This window comes from Magnolia sinica, chromosome 4 (assembly GCF_029962835.1).
Source record: "Magnolia sinica isolate HGM2019 chromosome 4, MsV1, whole genome shotgun sequence".
Lineage (NCBI taxonomy): Eukaryota > Viridiplantae > Streptophyta > Magnoliopsida > Magnoliales > Magnoliaceae > Magnolia > Magnolia sinica.
Window position 1 is genome coordinate 8,937,655 of NC_080576.1, and position 21,200 is coordinate 8,958,854.

A 21,200-nucleotide genomic window follows, 5' to 3' on the forward strand; every position below is an offset into this window, starting at 1 on the left:
GTGCATTTTGTAACACACGAGCATCAGATGCAAATCCATCCCAACTAGCAAGTACGTGTACAAATTTCATATCAAACGTATATGCGGCCAAAACATTCTGTGACAGAAATCCTTTTCTATTTCTAAATGTTGAGCTTGATTCTTTTGGCAAATGAGCCGGGATATGGTACCATTTAGGGCCCCGATACAATCCTACAATGAAAAGTGCGCTACATGATCAGTTGATTCTTTCAAGGTACTATTTAGTAATTGCTCCAACACATGTACTCACATTACCTGAAAATATGGGCTCCACAAAGGGTTGTCGGATATTTCCTTGGGTGTGTGTAATCCAGGAAACTTCACATACTCTGGATATAGACCGATTATAGCATCCAACACTCTAGTAAAGTGTCGGCTTACAATCTCACCAGATCTTGTGAAACGATGACCAATGACTCGATTACGTACATGTCCGATAGTATGAAGAAACATTGCAATATGCTCCTCCAACATGCATCTCCTGCTATTGAATAGTAGATTCTGATCTCTCAACAGCGAACATAATTTGAAAAAATGTCCCCTGCCCATCCTCAGCTGCGCAAGGTAATCACTATCACTCTTATGTATGATTCGGCTGATGAATCTATCCCTTTCAATTTGACCACTAGCGGGGTTTGACTTGATACATAACCGGCGATAGTATTCAGTTGCTCCGATTACACATACTGAAGCTGCAATGGCTGAAATTGCAGCAGCAATTTCACTCTCATTCCATTCACTGCCAGAGGACCTTTCTTCGGAATTATCCGCACTTTCGGAAGCCATCGTAGCTCAATAGAAATCAAAAGAGATCTGAATTGGAATTACAATAAATTGAATATTTATACCTCCTCTAACGTGAAATGACTATACAGCAAACACTTCCATTGTAGTGGAGATTGTATGGGGATTAATAGTCTTTCCGAAATTGATGATTTACAGAAAGTTGAGATGAATGCATAAAAGTTGAGTATGGACATTAGATAATGTTAGCAGACAATTTTTTTACTTGCTAATAAAAGCAATCATAGAACAAAGCTGTTAACATGCAATTCTCGGTACTTGTATTTACAACTTCTGAGTACAGACATTAGACATTACAAAAAGTAAGGTAATTTAGAAGCAATAAAGCTCGATGGTGGCATGCCGATTTGTCTCTGTTAAGACATAAGCATGTCAATGGATGAACCTACCAGCACTAAATCTACCAGCGCTGAATCTACTAGCGTTGACCAACATATGTTACAATCTTCAAGGCTTGACGGTGGCATTGAAAATAAAAACTGAACACCACCTAACACCTTGCGGCCATATTATCACAATTGCATTACTAGTGAATGTAATGAGGAGACATCATACAGTGAATAACCTGTTCATATAACAGGGAAATTGATGCTGAATATGGAAAGGATGATATGAACAGATATTCATCCTTAAAAGCCCCAATGAAATTAGTTTGAAATGAAAGAAATAATGCGTCTTGCATGTAATAGATGTGAACGAGTATTACCTATTTTTCAAAACCGAGCGGATGACGTAGAGCGTACAGAGGACGCAAAACTTCCCTAAGCTAAGATTTGATTTTGAAGATCTTGTTCAAGGGTTGGTAAGTTACGAAGAAGAGGGTTTTATAGAAGAAACAAGTATTGAAATTGCGAAATGTTAAAACATAAAGTCATCTCATTTGTCCAATACAGCAGAGCATGCACGAGTCATTTCAATCCATCGACGCTTACCACCAAGGTGGATTGCAAAATCCCAATTTGGATTTAGATTATTTGCAGATTTCCCTCCCATCGGCTGGAATAGGGTGTAGACAGTCCCTGGTGTGTAATATAGACCGTATACACGCCAATAAGAGGGGCGTCTTGCATCAAAGATGCTCATGCAAGATACAACCCTCTCCGAAAATGGTTACGGGTGGTTCGATATGGCGAACCCGATTTGCAGGAGGGAGATGATTGTACCTGAGGTAGCTGCTATCGGGCAACAGGAACTGCTTTGCACGATTGCTCGATTTGCATCGAGGAAGCTTGTAGAGAGCTATAACGGTGATTGTATGTGCAGAGGGATCGTCGGAAGGGCCGGTTCGGAAGAGAATGCCGACATGCAGGCTCTCAGACGGTCTATGGAGGAGGCGGTGGAGATGATCATCTGTTCTCCGTAGGAGAACGAAAACAAAAGGGCCTGTTTGAAAGTCTTTTTTTTTTTTTTACAACGCAATGAAGGCTTTGTACAAACGGCAGTGGCATGCACTGACAGTACTATATCGCCAGTCTGCGATTTTGGATTTGTAATGTATTCGCGCGCTTCGTATACGAAGGTCGGCTACTCTTAACCAAACGTTGGTAATGTCACATCATACCCATTAAGACAATGCAATACACCCCTAACTGAGAATCCAAACAGGCCCTAAGAGTTCGTAGCATTTGGATGACCCATTTAGATAAAACCACAAATTCAATCCTACATTATCATACATTGACTTTTGTGCTATGTTGGCGGCCCTGATAAAGTTTTTCTTTGAAAGGTAACTAGATGTATTAAGGGGAACAAAGTCCCCAGAGTGAAAGAAGTGGTACAATGCCCCATAATCCACCAAAGGATCAACACCCCTAGCCGCCAGGGCAAACAAAATGTTCTACCTTGCGGCCAAGGCCCTGATTTCTTGGAAAAAAAAAATAAAATCCATGGAACTATGACCTCCCCTTTAGGCCACAAGATAACATTAGAGTAAGTACCCTCCACACTAATGGTTTGTTTGGGTTGGGGGAATTTGGATGCCATGGATGTTTCAATTACCTGGTATTGCAATGCTTGGTTGTCTTTGTTTTGGAACCTCTTGGAAGAGGGCATTGTGATTCCCGGAGGCTATAATGCCTGTGTTTAGTTGGCTTACAAGTTGAGAATCATGTGTGATATATTATTTAGGAAGCATTTGAATTAAATGAACAAGTGTGACCTTCTCTATCACTTGATCAGCTATTATATATCATGCGATCAAATTGATGAGTGGATTGGATGCTTCCCATGTGAGCAAAATTTGCACACGTATGATCCACAATGGCTAGGGTAATGAATGGCCCATATCGATCATAATACGGTCTGATCATTGATTTAAACCATCCACTGTGTGCTTCTCACCATTGATACCCCATCTTGTAAAAAAGTAACTTTTATTGGAAGATCCTAATCACTCATTCAATTGTTGGCGAAGTGGGCACCCATATTGATCATACTACAAACAGTCTGGTCATTGATCTAGACCATCCATCATATGGTGCCACCCTTGATTTCCTATCACTATGAAAAAGTTACTTTTATTGGAATATCTTAATTGATACCATTTAATTGTTAGAGACATGGATGGTCCATGTCAATCATATTTTAAATGTTCCGGTCATTGACCTAGACTATCCATCACGTGGGTCCCTTCATTGCCTGCCCATCCTTATAAAATAATCACTTCTAGTGGATGATCTCAACTGTCCCTTCAATATAAAAGGAAATGAATGGTCCATATTGATCATACTACAAATTGTCCGATCATTGATCTAGACCATCCATCACATGGGTCCTACCCTTGATTGTCCATCCCTGTTAGAAAGTCACTTTGGATGAATAATCCCAATCTTCTAACCAATCCCCAGGAAAATTGACGGTCCATATTGATCATGCAACATTTGTTTTCATCATTGACTTATGACATCCATCATGTGGGTTCCACTCTTGATTGCTCGTTCCTCTAAACAAGTCGCTTTGGTTGGATGATCCTAACCTCCAATCAATTCCTGGGAAAATGAATGGTCCCTTTTGATCATACTTAAAATGGTCGAATCATTGATCTAGACATCCATCATGTGGGTCCCACCTTTGGTTGCCCATTCCTTAAAAAAATCACTTAGGAGGGGTGATCATTGCCTTCAAATCAATGGCAAGGGAAATGGACAATCCATATCGACCATAATATAAATGCTGCCCTCATTGATTTAGACCCTCCATCATGTGGGCCCCACTCCTTTACGTGTCCATCCTTCTCAAAAACTCACTAATGTAGGGGCATTTTCACAACGGGCTTGAGTGGGGTGGCCTGTGTGAAGCGGAGGCACACTTGAAGTGTGTGGCCTGTGTGAGGTGAGACCCATGTGAAGTGGGGCCCACGAGGCGGGTTTGGCCGAGGGCTGGACCTGGGCTATGAGATAAAGGGATTAATTCTCCACACTATATCACTTCGAGCCTTTAGAGCAGGTCGTTAGTTGTCCTGCATCACTCACCTTGGCCCAATGATCTTAAGGCATGATTGGGAAATCATTGGTAGGTTTTGGAGTGAAATTCCACCAACTTTTTGGAAATCAAATGTGCCTATTTTTTGGGTATTAGAATGACTAGTGAGCATTTTAATTGTTTGGATATTCCATGCCCATCATCCTCAAAGCATTAGAATTATGATGGTAGCAGGTATTAGAATACTTGGGCATTTGAATTCCCCATATCCAAATCCCCAATTTGAATACCTGAAACTGATTGTGGATCGTTCTAATAACCTCTTGAACTGCTAGTGGGTTGGCTTGAGTGGCTGAAACCGGCTGGATTGGGCCCGGAAGCACATAATCACATGTTTGCTAGAGTCAATCGAGATCCCCCTATTTTAAGAGCTGCATCATGGCCATTGAAATGTCAGTGGAATGGAACTGTTGGGAGAAAGACCCCTTTTCGGCCACACGCACAACAATATTGGAATAAAAAGAAAGCGAAAAAAAAATGCAAACCACATCAAGGATTTAAGTGGTTCTCTTTCAATTCGTTCACGGATTCACACCAATGCACCATGCTTCAAGGAAAAAAATGAAGACGCATCTCTCAATACACAACGGCTCACTCTCTCTCTCATGATAGAATATCATATTACCCCAAACGAATTAGGGTTTACATAAAACTCTATACGAGGTTATGAAATTACCCTCTGGACCGGGAGCACGCTCCCAAACTCCCAAGCAAGGGGGTGCTACCCCCCTGCGACCCCCTGCAACCACCAATGAGCTCAGCGCGGAGCTCAACCTGTGAAAGTGCTCGTTGGATGAACAGTACACCTCTGATGATCAGGCTCCATAGATCTTAATAGGAACTTCCAGGTACTGGCTATAGAGGGGGATGTCAAACACAAGGCAAACTAATTGCTGTTCTGCTCTGCATGATCTTGCAACAGTTCTTGGATGGATCCATCGCTGTGATTCTATTAAAAGCCTTGTGACTTACGGCCCAAATGCAAAGAGAAGACACGGCTCTCTCAACAACCTTGAGAACTGAAAGCACCTCGTCCTTGAAGGTTCTCCTGTTTCTCTTAACCCAAATCTCCCAGCACAATGCAAGTGGTGGAGAGTCCAACAGGACAATACCTCTGGATCTATAGGGGTAATTACCCCAACTGTGGAGAACATCCATCACCTTCTCTCTAACTGGCCACTCAATTCTGAGACCACCCCTAAGAAAACAATCCAATAGTGTGTGATCAAAAGGGCAGTGGATGAGGAAATGATTTACTACCTGCTCATCTTTTCTCCACAACACCTGTTGGCGATGAGCATGCCTCTCGTTTTAAATTGATCGGTCATCAGGAGTCTTCCCTCAACTGCTGTCCAAACCAAAGTTGACACACTGCGGGAGGCTGTTGAGTGCCAAATAAAGGGAAGGACCCTTTCGTATTTCTAAAATGCTGCAGAAAATACAACTAGGCTGAGAAGTTGCTAGAGTCAGACCACCTCTAATCTTGGAATCATACTTGCTGCTTAAAACTTCACCTGCTCGAGGATGTGCATAGGCTTTGTGAAATCTGTTATCTCAATCTTTTAGATCCCTTCTGAAAGAGATGCTATAGAAGCAGTTAAGCTTTGTCACTTTTTGTGATAGAAATGTTTGTAGCCTCTGCTGGAATTTTTTACTTCTCTCTTGAGGATAATTAAAACAAGTAGAAAATTTCCATTCAAAATAAAGGTGGGAATCTGCCTTAAACAAACATCCAAAAGCAATGTAAACAAAACTAAAGAAAAAGGACCATGAATATTTTCTTAAATTGGTCATATCCTTTCAAAGTAGCTAAAGCATCCTAGCTCTTTGGTTTCCTTTCTCTGGTATGAAAGTGGGGTGGTCACTATAACTTTTATTTCTTAAAATTCTAGTATCTTATACCATGAACCTTTGTAATATACGAATGATCATTCGGCTATTTCCCTGTGAAATCTATTTGGATCTTCTTGCTTGTTCTGTTGGGAGTAGTATTAGTCTCTTCTTGGGCCCCACTCATCTCAGATTTTTGTTCATTGTGCAGTGTGTTATTTGCTTTATTTATTTATTTTTTAATCTTTTGCACCTCTTTCTATCAAATAGTGCCTCATAAAACAATGACTCCTGTGCTGTAAGAACATTTTCTTGCTTTGAATGAGAGATGGAAGGTAAGGGCAACGAAGGTTGGGAATTAAAAAAAACAAAGGCTCACTAATTGTTTTCTTCGGCAACGTTCCATTAGTGTTGTTGGCTGCTGCCAAGGAAGGTGTTTGATAAGTTCTGTATTGTTGTAGATGTATTCTTTCTGGCAGTCACCAAAAGGAGAGAGGATTCACACACATACATTACATTTTAGTACCTTCATGAGGCCAAGAAGGCATGGACAGGCAGCTATTGTGTTGTGGGCATATCAGAGTCTCCTTTTTGAAGAGGGTTGAAAATTCTGCAGTTGATCGTGAGGACTTGCACAGGATCCTGTTTCTAGGGGTGGGGTTAAAATGCCCTATGCACATGCAGTAAGAGCCGGCCCATGACGCATGATGTCAGGTCTCCAAGATGGGCATGCTTCTCGATTCTTGTTTGGCCAAGTTGTCAGTGTGCTTATGGGCCCACCAAAACTCATTGTTGATCACGAGGAGAAGAACTTCAAGATCTATTGATGAAGAAACCAAAGAGTGTCTGGAAGCTCAATAACCTAAAGTCAATTAAAAACTATGATCATAGGCAGAATTTGATAGAGGGTATTGGGGGAGAGAACAACCTCATGATTGTGCTGAAATGAATATGTTTCATGGAATATAAGGGTTTTAGGATGCATAGACAAAAGCATCGAAGTCAAAGTGATGGTGAGAGTGAATAAAGTGGGTGTCCTTAGCTTCAATAAACTAAGAAGGAAGCAACTCTACATTAGAAATTAACGAAATCTAGGCTAGCCCTGACTTTTATTAAGTTTGCTTAAATGTAGTTAGTAGGTTTGTTGGGTTAATGTTAGTCTAGAATCTTAATTTTTTGAAGTGTGAATTGTCAGTTGTTGGGTATTTGTCATTATCTAAGTTGTTCTAATTAATGATCCAGGCCTTCATCCTGATTCCTGGGAGGAGATAAGCAGTAATTTGGGCAGCTAGAATGTCTTATGTTGTCTTAGCTAGGACTTCAATGTGATTAGATTTTGCCACAAGGGGCTTGGGTGTTCGAGAGTTACTTCTAGCATGAAGGGCTTTAACTAGTTTGTTGTTAAAAGGGGGTTGATCAATCACCCTCTCCTGGGGGAAAAATAGACATGGTCCAACAAGCAAGAGGTGTTGGTGATGAGTTGGCTCAATAGATTCCTCATCTTGGCATCATGGGAGGAGGTGTTTCTAGAAGTCAATCAATGGGTTTTTCCTTGTGGTATATTCGATCATAGACCCATTTGCATCTCATTGAAGCTTGAGTCATGGGGTCCCATACCCTTTTAGTTTGAGATGATGTGGTGGGATCACCTCGAGTTCGTGAGGAGGTGTTTCTAGAAGTCAATCAACAGGTTTTTCCTTGTGGTGTATTCAATCATAGACCTGTTTGTATCTCCTCGAAGCTTGAGTCATGGGGTCCCATACCCTTTTAGTTTGCGATGATGTGGTGGGATCACCTCGAGTTCTTGCTTGCTATGAAATATTAGTGGTCCTCATTCAATGTTGCAGGGATTGCTAGTGCTCACTTTTGATCTAAGCTGCCATTCTTAAAAGTGAAGCTGAAAGAATGGAATAAATCAGCGTTTGGTGGTCTAGAAGTGATCAAGGCTAGTTTTTCTCAAGAGTTGCAAGGTCTCAAAGGTGCAGAAGAGGATTTGCATTCGTTAGCTCAAGGCAATGTGCTTAGGAATATTGAAGTGAAATCCCGACTAAGCAACACACTTTGTAGAGGAGAAATATTCTGGAAGCAAAAGTCTTGTGATAAATGTATACATGATGGAAACTGTAACACAACATACTTCTATAAGGAGATCCAACTGTTAGAGATTGGGAACACACTCGTACTTGTAAAGAGGAGATATAGAATGTTTGGGAGGTTACGGGCCCATCGGATTTCTCTTTTTTTTTTCTTTGCTTAAGCAAGGGGGTATTTTGGTAATTTTTTCTTTGTGAGTAGCCCTAATAAAATGAGAGGGTGAGGACGTGTGAAAGCTAGTCTAGAGCAGTTGTTCTACTCTCCTCTGCTCTCTTCTTCTTCCCCCCCCCCCCCCCCCCCCTCTCTATTTCTATTAATCTCACAAATTACATGCTATCAAAGAAAATCTGTGTGTGATTCGGGTTTCAAATCTCTAGATACCTTTTCGTTGGTGACAAACTCAATTCAGATTGAGTTGTTATTTCTATAGCCGTCAATCGTGATTGGCTTTTTTTTTTTTTCAAAATAAATATGAACAACGCGTTTCTGCATGGAGACATATAAGAAGAGGTCTATATGGAGCAACATACCTAATGACCTCTTGGGTATGTTGCTTAGGGGAAGTCTTGCAAGGCCGTGCAAATTAAATAAGTTTATTTGTGGGCTGAAACAGTCACCAAGAGCCTGGTTTAAGAAATTCAACAGTGTGGTGATATCAAATGGGTTAAAGAGGAGTAAAGTAGATTATTCGGTTTTCTTGTGACAAATTACATCTGGTTATATTGTGCTAGTTGTATATATGAATGACATTGTACTTATACTTTGATGACTTGGAGAGTATTGAGAAACTGCAATCATGTTTTCACTCCTAGTTCCAAATTAACAACCTTGGTTTTCTTTGGTATTTTCTGGGTATTGAAGTGGCGTAATCTAAAGTTGGGATAAATTTGTGCTAGAGGAAATATGTTTGTGATTTGTTGAACGAGATAGGTATTCTAGGTGCCAAACTTGTAGATACACTAATGGACCATCATTTCAAACTCGATCCCAAAGGAGAGTTATTGACAGATCCTAGTATGTATAGAAGACTTGTTAGTAAATTCATCTATTTAACTATCTCACCAGACCCGACATTGCCTTTTCTATCAATATGGTTAGTTAGTTTATGCAAAACCTTAGAGCTTCATATTTAGTTGTAGCAATGAGGATTGTTAGATACTTAAGTGTGCACCTGGGAACGGTATCTTATACAGATCTCATGGTCATCTTGAGGTATTTGGATTTTTAGATGCAAATTAAGCAGGGTCAATAATGATAGGTGGTCGGCTTCTAGTTACTGTACCCTTTTTAGGGGTAATGTGGTTACCTGGAAAAACAAGAACCAAAATATTATTGGTAGGTCCAATGTGGAAATATAGATTTATGGCACACACAATTTGTGAACTTGTCTGGCCGAAATCACTCCTGAAAGAATTGGGATTTGTGGTTCAAGTTCCAATGCTTTTATATTGCGACGCATATTGCCGGTAATATGGTGTTCCATGAGAGAACAAAGCACATAGAAGTTGACTGTTACTTCATTCACAATAAGATTTCTCAGAAATAAAATTTCACTCCGTATATTTTGTCCCATGGTCAGATTGTAGATTTGTTTACCAAAGCACTTGGAAAGTCTTAGTTCGAAAAGCTTATATCCAAGCTAGAAATGTATGATATCTATGCACCGGCTTAAGGGGGAGTGTTAAATGTTAAATGGTCCCATGAGTGGGCTATTTGGACTATTGGGCGTAAATGTACATGTATGGGTATTGCTTAGGCCCATGGTATTTGTCTCCTTTTACATTACTTAAGGGGGTACTTTTGTAATTTCTCCTCTTGAAGTGAGTAGCCCTAATAAAATAAGAGGGTGGGGATGTTGGAATGCTAGTCTAGAGCTGCCATTCCACTCTTCTCACCTTATCTATCTTCTCTTTTCTTCTTTTCTTGTTTCTTTTCTTTATTTCTATTTATCTCATGAATCTACAGTAACAAAGGGTCTATGATTGCGCAATAGGGCCATGCTTGGGTAATAAAATTGTCGTGGATCATTGTTGTAGGAGAAACCTCAGAGACTGTGAGATTAATGGCCTATCTTCTCTTCTCTGCGGATCATTGTTGTAGGAGAAACCTCAGAGACTGAGATTAATGGCCTATCTTCTCTTCTCTGCACAATGCAGAGTGTTTATATTCCTTGCCTGGGCCTTGATAGAGAGCATGGGCGTTGGAAGTGGATGAGCGATTCTCGGTTAGGTAGCTTTCTAACTTCCTGATTGGGGATGATCAGTTCATCTCAGCTCCTTGGACAAGCATCTGGTGTGCTTCTGTCCCCATGAAAGTTAGGGCATTTGTACGGACAGCGTGTCTGGACAATATTTTAGCTATAGGTCATTTCAAGTATCGTGTGATGGCAATTCCAAATTGGTGTGTTTCAATTTAAAAAAAAATCCTAATTACTGTTGTATGTGCCGTAAGAGTTAAGAAAACATGAAACACCTGCTAATCCACTGCTGTGTAGTATCTGAGATTTTTCATCATCTATCTGTGCTAAATTTGGGATGGTCTGGGTGTTTCCTGAAGGGTTCTGGATGTCATTGGCAGTTGGTAAGCAGCTGCTCGGGGCCCACTGGCAGTTGGCTGTGGGGTCTGCTGGTCTTTGCCGGACATGGTTGATCTGCTTAGAATGTAACAGCGGATTTTTTTTGGGCAGGTCGAAATCGGTCTGTTTGATTATCCATAATCAGTCTCGTTAAGGTGTGAGTGAGGGCTGATTCAAGGCTGAGAGGGTTGCCTAGGTCTCTGTTAGACTCATATTGGGATGCTCCTTTGTTGCATCACTGGAAGCTACCAAAGCAAGTGGGCTTAAAGGCTAATTTTGATGGGTGTCCTTTCAGGAACCCAGGTCCAGTGGGCATTGTTGGGGTAGTGCGATGGTAATGTAACACGATGCTTCAGTTCTCAGGTCCAATCCAATAGGTATTAAAGACTCTTATCTAGCTGAAACAGCTGCGATGTTGAGTGCAGTTAAGATTGCGAGTGAGCTCTATTTGCTCTCTGCCAGCATATAGGGTGACTCGAGTAATGCTATTTCTTGGACCATGTCTGCCAGTTCCAGTCTGTGGAGGATGGCTGATTTTATGGATGAAGTGAGGGATTTATGATCATGAAACCAATCTTATATGCCAAGAATTCCAGAGAGGTTAATGCTTTAGCGGATGGGCTGGCTAAAAGTGTTTCTGCTAGAACTGAATTACTGATTGTTGACAGAAGGAATCAGATAAGTTTGTTGTTTCAGTTCAGTTGTATGGCCTGCTGTTGCAGGTGTTTTCGTTCTTGTTATAGCTGCCATTATAGGCCTTGTTTGTTGTTTTTTAGCTTCTCTTTTAATGAAATTTCAGAGTACCAATAAAACCAACAAAGATAGAATCTCATAAGATCTCATCCATGTCTCTGGTATCTTGACTTCCATAAATTTAAAAGAGGTTTATCAACTGCAACGGGAAACCTTTTTCTTACTGCAGTTTCTTTAGAAGTTTTCTTTGTATATGCTGCCTGAACCAGTCATTGGCAAGATGCTGACCATGATTTGAGACTAGAGTCTTCTGTCGAATTTAAGTATTTAACTCTAATAGTCCTTGGTTTTGAATAGTTTCCCAGTAATTGAACAGAGTAAATTCTTGAGGTTGACTACAGCAAAAGACAACCTTGGACTGGCTGGGTTTGGTTATGTGTTACAGGATAGCCCAGAGCAAATGATTCTAACATACGTTGGCCACATGTACCATATTAAGCACAATAAAGGTTTTAAGATGCATCAGCTGTAACATTCATTGCCAAACTGGCTTGATTTGCTGCTTCATGTGCAACACCCTGTCCTGTTGATTCCCTCTTGCTAATCATCATCATCAAAGCCTTATCCCTTTTGCTAATAGAATTTATAAAAATCTGGAACAAAAAAAGAGGAAAAGAATCTGAGTTACGGAAGTGAAAAGAAACATTTACGCGATCTACCTAACTATGTGCTGATCATTTCAATGAATTCACTGTAATATAAGGTATCACCTAAATATTTGCTGATCATTTCAACGAATTCACTGTAATAAGGTATCTACTTCAGTTTCAGAAGTCAAATATTTGTTGATAGAGTCAATAATTGATAATCTTAAAGGTTATACCCAGAAATAATAAAATATCAAGAAGTATCAAATCAGCCTTGCAAGCTTTGAAAAATTATACCTGGCATTCCCGTCAATCGATGTTACAGTTGTGATCAGGTGATCATTATTATCTTAGATTTATTCAATGTTAGTTGTGACTAATGTTATCGTTCAAATGTTTTTTCTCTTGTTTGATTCTCATCTTAATGGAGTCTTTTCTTAGTGTTACTCATCATGAGTTTTGTTCCTATTCCTGCTGCATTTTTCTCTCTTATCATGCAAATTTTCTATTCCTTTCTATATGTAGTGGTTTTTGATTCCATCTCTGGATTGATTAAGTGCTTTATGTTAATATTTCTGATAATTATCCCTTTTCTTTTGCATGCCTGCATGTTCATTTCCATTTAAATTTGAGCTGTTTGTTTGGATTCTCTTTTGATTCTGTTAATCTGACTGCAGAGTTATAGACCACTGCATAAAAAAACGTCTCCAGTGGGACGCTTGTTTTGCCCGCAAAGTATGCAAAGAAGCGGAATATTATGAAGAGATGATGCGTTACTTGCGTAAGAATCTAGCGGTGCGAATTGAGAACAACCTGCTTTTGTTATGTTCATAAGCTGAGTGATATGTTTGGAGTGATAACCTACAACTGGTTCTACACTTCAACCGAAAATTTTCATGCCTTGGAATTTTTGCTTCCAATTTCCCCTTGAAAATTTATAATATTCTCAAGGGAAAAATGCTTGTAAGAAGGAGTTGTAGCATTGCAGGTGATAAGCTCTCTTCTATGGATGTTATTGTAGCAGAAGTTTGTATTTTTTCTTGTTATGGTGATACCATATGATACTCATTCATTAAAAAAAAAAAAATGATTTGGCTTTAGTCAATCTCACCTAAGTTAGTACTAAATGCCTTTTCTTTTCTTCTTCTTCTTCTTCTTTTTGATGGATAAGCTGGCATTGGAACCAGAACCTCAATTTTGTGACCCTTATGTTCTGATTGTGTAGGCATGAGTCAATCTCATATGCCTTCTTACTAAGTTACTAACTGCATGCTACTTGTAATTTGCAGTTCAACATCTGCTAAATGCGTAACACCTGAAACATCTTTTTATTTTTAACTGATGGAATGTTTTTCCATTTTGCAGCTATTTCCTTATCACCTTGGGGAGTATGTGTGTCGAGTAATGAGGGTCTCACCTTTCAGATATTACTGTGAGATGATATTTGAGGTTATGAAAAATGGTAATCCTTACCTGCCTCTTTTATCACTCTGACATGATATGGTACGATAAAAATCTAAAGGCATCACATGCTTGATTATGTGATCTTTGGTTTGGAACTTGTGATTTCTCCGAAGTCGTTGCTTCAGCGGTTGACGTACCACTTATTTGCCTTTTCCTTTCTTGGCATTCTCTAATTTGGTTGCAAAAAGTGAAAGAAATATCTTTCAGAAAAAGAGAAAAAAAGAAAAAAAAAAGTGAAAGAAATAACGCTGCTTATTTTCTTGCAGAGCAACCATACGACAGCATCCCAAATTTCAGTGCTGCAGATGCCTTAAGACTTACAGGAATAGGAAGAAATGAGTTCATTGACATCATGAACAAGTGTAGATCCAAGGTAACTAGCTTAGAATGACTTTATCTTTCCCATTCCATTAGAGACAAGTTTTCATTTATTCTTGAAATAGAAGAGCCGTTTCATGTCATCTTTGCATGAATTGGTCTTGGGAACTATGTGAAGAGGCTTCTACACGCCTATGTATGCATAGATTAACATGATTAGAAGCTTCATAGAGGACTCCTGTCTATTGCCTTGGTGGATCTTCTCTTTTTTCCCCTTACGCAGTTTCTTATAAAATCCTTTTTTGCCAGTAATAAAAAAAGAAGGTACCCATACAAATTTTCGACACACCTATGCATCATCTAGGTAGAAAGTATTGTTGACTTGCATATTTATGCACATCAATCCATCCATCCATATGTACATGCTTATTTGCAGACATACGTGTCCATGATTGCATCCTTCCCTGTATGCATGACTGAATCCTCACATAGTACATTTATTAATCCTTGTTGCATGCATCTATTCCAAGTACATGCAGCTGTACAGATGTGTATAAATTTAAATCACTGTTAACATTTTCATTGTGCATGCTCAAAATCTTTAAATCATTAAATGACTTTTGCTATGGTTTTGCCTTTTACTGCCTCCAAGCTGACCTTAGAATGCACTCAAGATCAGCATGAGGCAGTGTTTGAAAGTCTGTTGTACTGTTTAGACTATTGGAGATGTTAACTATTGTTGACTACTTGAAAGACATTGTGTGTTACTCTCAAGTGATGTATCCAAGCCATGTATCTAGTGTTTAGATGCACACATGTGACAAATCTACCCTAAAACAGGATTTTCTGGACTGTGGGTCCACAGATCTGATCATTCAAAGATATCCACCCCTATGCATCAGCCGATTGACATATGTAGTGTTTACCATGACTGTTTGGCCTTGTTTGTGCCCCACAGTTGCCCATTGTGATTTTACAGTTGATATGGATGGATTTGGGAGCCTAAGGCATTAAATGATTAAAAATACCAACTGGATGCAATTTTTGGGCTTGTAGACAACAGATATACTGCCATACATATCTGCTTTCTAATTAAATCGTTCACCATTCAAGAGGAATATTAGAGGACATATGGTCATATAAAGCCTCTTTGTAAACCGTATGGGCTAAAAGAATATTTTGACCAATTGTATATCCCTAAAATACATAATAGATTGTGTTGGGATTCCATATGCATCATGTATCAGACCAGCCAAAAACCTATTTTAATTCCTCATAAACCATGAGTATGGAGAGAGGTGAAATTGATGAAAATTGGAGAAGCTATTTTCAGAACTTGCAAAAATGAGAGGAAGGGTACAAGAGAAGGTGAGAAAGATGTCTTCAAACTTGCAAAAGTGAGAGAGAGCATCTAACTAGATACTGTTAGATGCATTAAGGGCCATGACTAAAAGGTACTAGCTAAGGACAACTAAGTTCTATGAAAGGTGGAGAAGGTATTTTCAGAACTTGTTAAATGACAACCACTTTGAGAGCATTGGGATGGAAGGGACTATGGATTCAAGTGACGTAGGAGATCATAGATACTTTTGTAGGATTAGGATATCTGAAGTGAAGGAAGCTTTGAGAAAGATGAAAATAGGAAAGGCCCTCGGACCAGATGGTATACCAATAGAGGTTTGGAATTGTATGGGAGGTATTGGGTTATTTTGGTTGACAAGGTTGTTCAACAAGATTGTAAGATCGAAGAAAATGCCAGATGAATGGAAGAAAAGTACTGTGGTGCGTATTTATAAGAATAAAGGAGACATACAGAGCTTCACTAACTATTTTGGGATTAAACTTATGAGCCATATTATGAAACTTTGGGAGATAGTGATTGAGCAACGACTAAGGCATGGGACAAGTGTTTCAAAATATCAGTTTGGTTTCTTACTAGGGAGGTCTACCACTAAAGCTATTTTCCTACTTCGACAATGATGGGGAAATATAGGAAGAGAAGGAAGGATCTCCATGTGGCCTTTTTTGAATTAGAGAAAGCATGTGATAGGATCCCTACAATTAATCTAGTGGGTGTTGGGGAAGAAAGGAGTTTCAAGAGGATACATTGAAATGATTAAGGAAATGTATGAGGGAGCGGTAAGAAATGTGAGAACCACTAGTGGAGAGACAAGTGAGTTCCCAATTACTGTTGGCTTGCACAAGGGATCAACATTGAACACTTATATTTTTGCATTAGTTTTGGACAAGTTTACGAGGCATTTGCAGGAAGAGATCTTGTGGTCTATGTTGTTTGCAGATGACATAGTTTTGATTAGCAAGACGAGGGAGGGCATAAATACAAAGCTAGATTTATGGAAGGGTGCTTTTGAATCTAGAGGATTTTAAATGATTCAGACTAAAATAGAGTACATGAAGTGCAATTTTAGTGATAATAGGAGTGGAAACATGGAATTAGTTAACATTGCTAACCAAGAAGTTTTCTAAAATGATCACTTTTTGATAACTTAGGTTCATAATTCATGAGTGGAGAGATTTAGAAGGATGTAGCGCATAGAGTTCAAGTTGGTGGAGGAAATGGAGATGTGCCTCTGGAGTTTTATGTGCTTGTTATGTACCTCCCAAACTAAAAGGAAAATTTATAAGATAGCTATAATACAAGCCATGCTTTATGGGATAAGATGTTGGGTAGTTTAAGGAACAACATGTTCATTGGATGATTGAAGTTGAAGCGAGGATGTTGAGATGAATAAGTGGATAGACAAGGAAGGATAGCATTATAAATAAATGCATTCGAGGGAACTTTGGAGCAAGTCCACTAGGTAATAAGATGAGGGAAAGTAGACTCAGATGGTTTTGGTCATGTTCAATGGAGACCAAGAACTGCACTGGTTAGAATGAATGAGTTGGTACCAGTTGAAGTCTCTGAAAGGGCAAAGGGACGTGGGTGGAGGTTGTAAGAAAAGACTGGATTACCTATGGTCTAACTGAAGTTATGGCCCTTCATAGAGTGGAATGATGGAACAAGATTCATGTAGCCAACCCCAATTAGTTGGGATAAGGCTTAGGCGATTATGATGATAAACCATGCATATGGAATCCCTATCAACTTAAGGACGAGTTCTTTTGAAGCTAGGGGAAATTGATGCATCCAGGCCGTCCATCACCATCCGATGGAACCTCTTTGTTTGTGCTAGTTGTACAAGAGTCCATACCCAAGATTTTTTGGGAGATTTCTGTCTTGTGAAATCTTTAAGAGGATCTTATATGTCATCAAGTCATTAACAGTTCTCAATTTTGGGAAGATCTTTTAAGATTTAGATTTTTTTATGTTGTTATTTCTGCTTTTGGATTTTGAACTTGATGCCAATTTTAGGATATGATTTAGATCTAAATTAGTAAAGTCCATATTTGAATGATCTCTTTAGATATTTATCTTTTGTTACATAGGCCTATGTAAAGACCTCTACGGCCAAATGTATGAGATTGGAAAAAAAAAAAAAGAAGGTGTGAGCTTAGGGAGAAGATATTCACTTGCAGAGGAAGAAAACCGTAAAAAAATCAAATTCTTGAATTGTGTGTTTTGTGCAAAAATCCTCTCTCTCTCTCTCTCTCTCTCTCTCTCTCTCTCTCTCTCTCTCTCTCTGTTTTCCCCCCTTCTTTCTCTTTCATCCAGCACCATGATTGAATAAAATAAATGGTAACAAATGATTAAAGAACAGAAATCAATCAAAGTGAGAAGATGAGAAGAGGTGATAGAATGATGAAGAGAAAAGCGATAGGGAAGAACCATAAAAAGAGAGCAGAATTCTAATCAACTAAAAACTTTGAATCTCAATCTTGGCTGCATTAGAGGTAAGATTGTACTTCACTGATGCCAGAAAATATACCAAGGACCATGCACTCTGATACCATGAAAGTTTAGAGAATGATAGAGAGGATAATAATGTGCATATTTTATTCCTTAAGAGTTCAATAGACTTATATATAAGAACATTTGTCTGATGATGACATGTCACGTGATGGGTAAAGGTAGCTTACAATAAGTATCATCTCTAACATAGGCAACATTGTTTCTGGATTTATTATTGGAATGCATACTGATTACTTCCCATAATACATAAACAATAATATTACATTTTGCAAATATTAATACAACTGTGGCTCTCCAACAAGTCTTCAATGCATTGACCCAGCATCTCAGCATGGAGGGAGCTATGGAATAGAACCATAAGGAGTACCTTGGTTTTTAAATGTTTTGTAATTTTTGTCATCTTTAAGGGTATTCCATACGGATATCCTCAACGCTATATGCATTTATTGCATGATGAATGAGATGATTTAATTTGCCATATTCATAATTTTTTATTAGAAGTTCAGAAATATATAAAATTATGAAATTGTAGAGAGTTGGTTGTTACTGCTTCTGGAAGATCAGTTGTTTTTTAATTAACAGAGAAAGCATGATCAGTGACATTTTTTGTCCACAAGCAAGTTTGGCTAGAGGATTTTGTCAATCATGTGCGGTTTTTGTTCAAGTCATGGGGTTTTCTTGTTTTGAGCATGAGGTCTTTTCAGTGGTTCCTTAACTTATCTTGACTACTGTATACTTTCTTGAAGTTGTCCAGAAAATTAATTTTGAAGGCTGTCATCAGTTGGAAAAGACTTTTGCTTACACAATCCATAGAGATGGTTTTAAGTCTTTTGTATTTTTTGTAGTTATTAGCAGTGTTCGAGTTGTCGGTATCGCTACAAGTTTCGCTGGGCAAAGATAAAGATATAATATCGTTATCGCCGATAATATCGCCGATAACTGGAAATGCAGGGAAAATGGTGGAAACATAGAGAAAATGGTAGAATTTTTCAGTGAAACTTCAGGACATGCCTAAATACACATATTTACATATTGAGTAATAAAAAAATTACAAAAAGAATGCATTAAATGATAAGTTTCCATTTAATAGGGGCCAAAAGGATGTCCAAAGCTCAAGTGGACCACATGATGGATGGATTGGATCTCATCTCAATTTACCATGCCGGTACATATAGTGCCATTTGAGCTCCTTAATGTACACAAATTACAGATGGAAGTGCATAGATCCAGTTGATCTTAACTGTTTGATTTTGCCCATTGAATTTATACTTTTGACCAATTTTCAAATTTTATTTTATTTTTCTTTCAATTTGTAATTGTATGGTGTCCCATGATTCGGTGATCCAAACTGTTTATATGATGGGCCTCAGCACCAATGCTTCGTGCACCAAAACTCTCCCACATCAAAATTTATGTGAACCCCAAAAAGGTATCAATCGCAGGGCGTTCAATCCTCCACTGCTTTTTACAGTGTGGTCCACTTGATTTTTGGATCTGTCTTATTTTTTAGATCAAGACTTATGAAGAGCTCACCAAGTGGAAGGACGGTTTGGATATAACTTATACCTCGTGATGGGACCCACAGAACTTGGTGACATCAACGCACTGGTTTGTGTTACACCAGCCAATCCACTTTGGAAGCGGATTGCGTACCGAGTAACTTAGTACGCCAGGCATACTGAATAAACTCTGTGGGGGCCACCGTCATTCATGCACGGTATCAATGCCGTCCATCCGTTTAATCATATAAATTTATATATTTATTCCAAATATTAAGAATATCCAAATCTCAAGTGGATCACACCATCGGAAATAGTGTGAATTGAATTCCACAGTTCAAAAGTTCTTCGTGGCTACATAAGTTTTACATAAAGATGATATTTGTGTTTTCCTTTCATCCATATTTTTTTTATGTTATTAATAGTTTGGATGAAAAATAAACATCATTAGGAGCCTCAGAAAGGTTTCAACAGTGGAAATTAATACTTCCACTGTTTCTTGTGGCATGGTCTACTTGTGCTTTTGATATACTTCAATTTTGGTCTCAACCCTTAAAATAATCTGTAAAAATGTATGAACGGTGTGGATAAACCACATGAATTCACAGTGAGCCCAACAGAGTTTACTCAGTACCATAAGAGGAGGGTACTGAGTAACTCAGTACGCAATCCGCTTTCATCCGAGTCCGGTATCCCACGCGCGTGGAGGATCCGATGGCCAATGAAAGGCCACTGTGATGTATGAAATTTATCCGCACCATCCATTCATTTTTTCATATTATTTTAAAACATTATCCAACAAATACATAATATCTAAATCTCAAATGAGCCATACGGTGGTAATTAAATTAATACCGTTGAAAAATTCTTAAGGGCCACAAGTTTTAGATCAAGATTATTATTTTTTTCTCTCCATCTAGGTGCATATTATCATATCAAAGGGTTGTATGTAAAATAAATAATACAGTGGGCCATAGGAAGGTTTCAACGGTGGGCATCCTTAGCATCATTGCTTCCTATGGTGTGGTCCACTTGAGCCTTTGATATGATTTATTTTTGGTATAGTACTCTAGAATGATATGAAAAGATGGATGGACGGTGTGGATAAGATTCATACATCACAGTGGTCCCTCAGTGGCCCTTGGATCCTCTCCTGTACCGAGCTACGAACGGACCAGGCGGTAGGTGATCCGCACGCTCATCTGCTGAAACAGATTGGCTACTGCCACTGGCGGATGGCTGGTGGTCGGTGCTCCGTGGGCCCACTACGATTTATGTGTTTCATCCATACCATCTATCTATTTTTATAGATCATTTTGTGGTATGAAAAAAAAAAAGAGGTATATACTAATCTTAATTGGACCACATTACGGGAAAAAGTTTTGAATGAACTTAGACCATTAAAAAATTTTTGGGGGCCATAAAAGTTTTGGGTCAAGCTGATCTTTGTTTTTTACCTTCATCTGGGTCTGTGTGGCCTAATTAACAGATTGGATGTCAAATAAACAGTACAGTGGGCCTTAGGAGGATTTAAATGGTTGATATCCAATCACTATTATTTTCTTGTGGTGTGGTCCACCTGAGATTCGTATGCCTCTCGATTTTGGGATAAAGCCCTAAAATGATCCATAAAAATGGAAGAACAGAATGGATAAGATACATGCATCATGCTAGGGCCTAGAAAGGTTTCAACGGTTGAAATCATTATACCCACCATTTCCTATGGTATGATCCACTTGATCTTTGGATTTGCTTCAATTTTGGGATCAACCCCTTAAAGTGGATGGAAAAACAGATGGATGGCGTAGATAGACCACATACATCCAAGGTGGGCCCAACTGAGTTCAGTCAGTATGATAAAAGCGTACTCCGTAACCGATTTCCCACGAAAACCTTAGATA

General features: G+C 38.9%; 1 protein-coding gene across 1 annotated transcript in view; it reads left to right on the plus strand.

Moving 5' to 3' along the window:
• LOC131242363 (uncharacterized) overlaps positions 1–21,200 on the plus strand; it is a 53,071-nt gene that overhangs the window by 6,406 nt on the left and 25,465 nt on the right. The window contains exons 3-5 of the mRNA XM_058240954.1: positions 12,822–12,939; positions 13,510–13,606; positions 13,875–13,981. Of these exons, the coding sequence (XP_058096937.1) occupies positions 12,822–12,939; positions 13,510–13,606; positions 13,875–13,981 (322 nt within the window). The remainder of the gene's footprint in view (positions 1–12,821; positions 12,940–13,509; positions 13,607–13,874; positions 13,982–21,200) is intronic.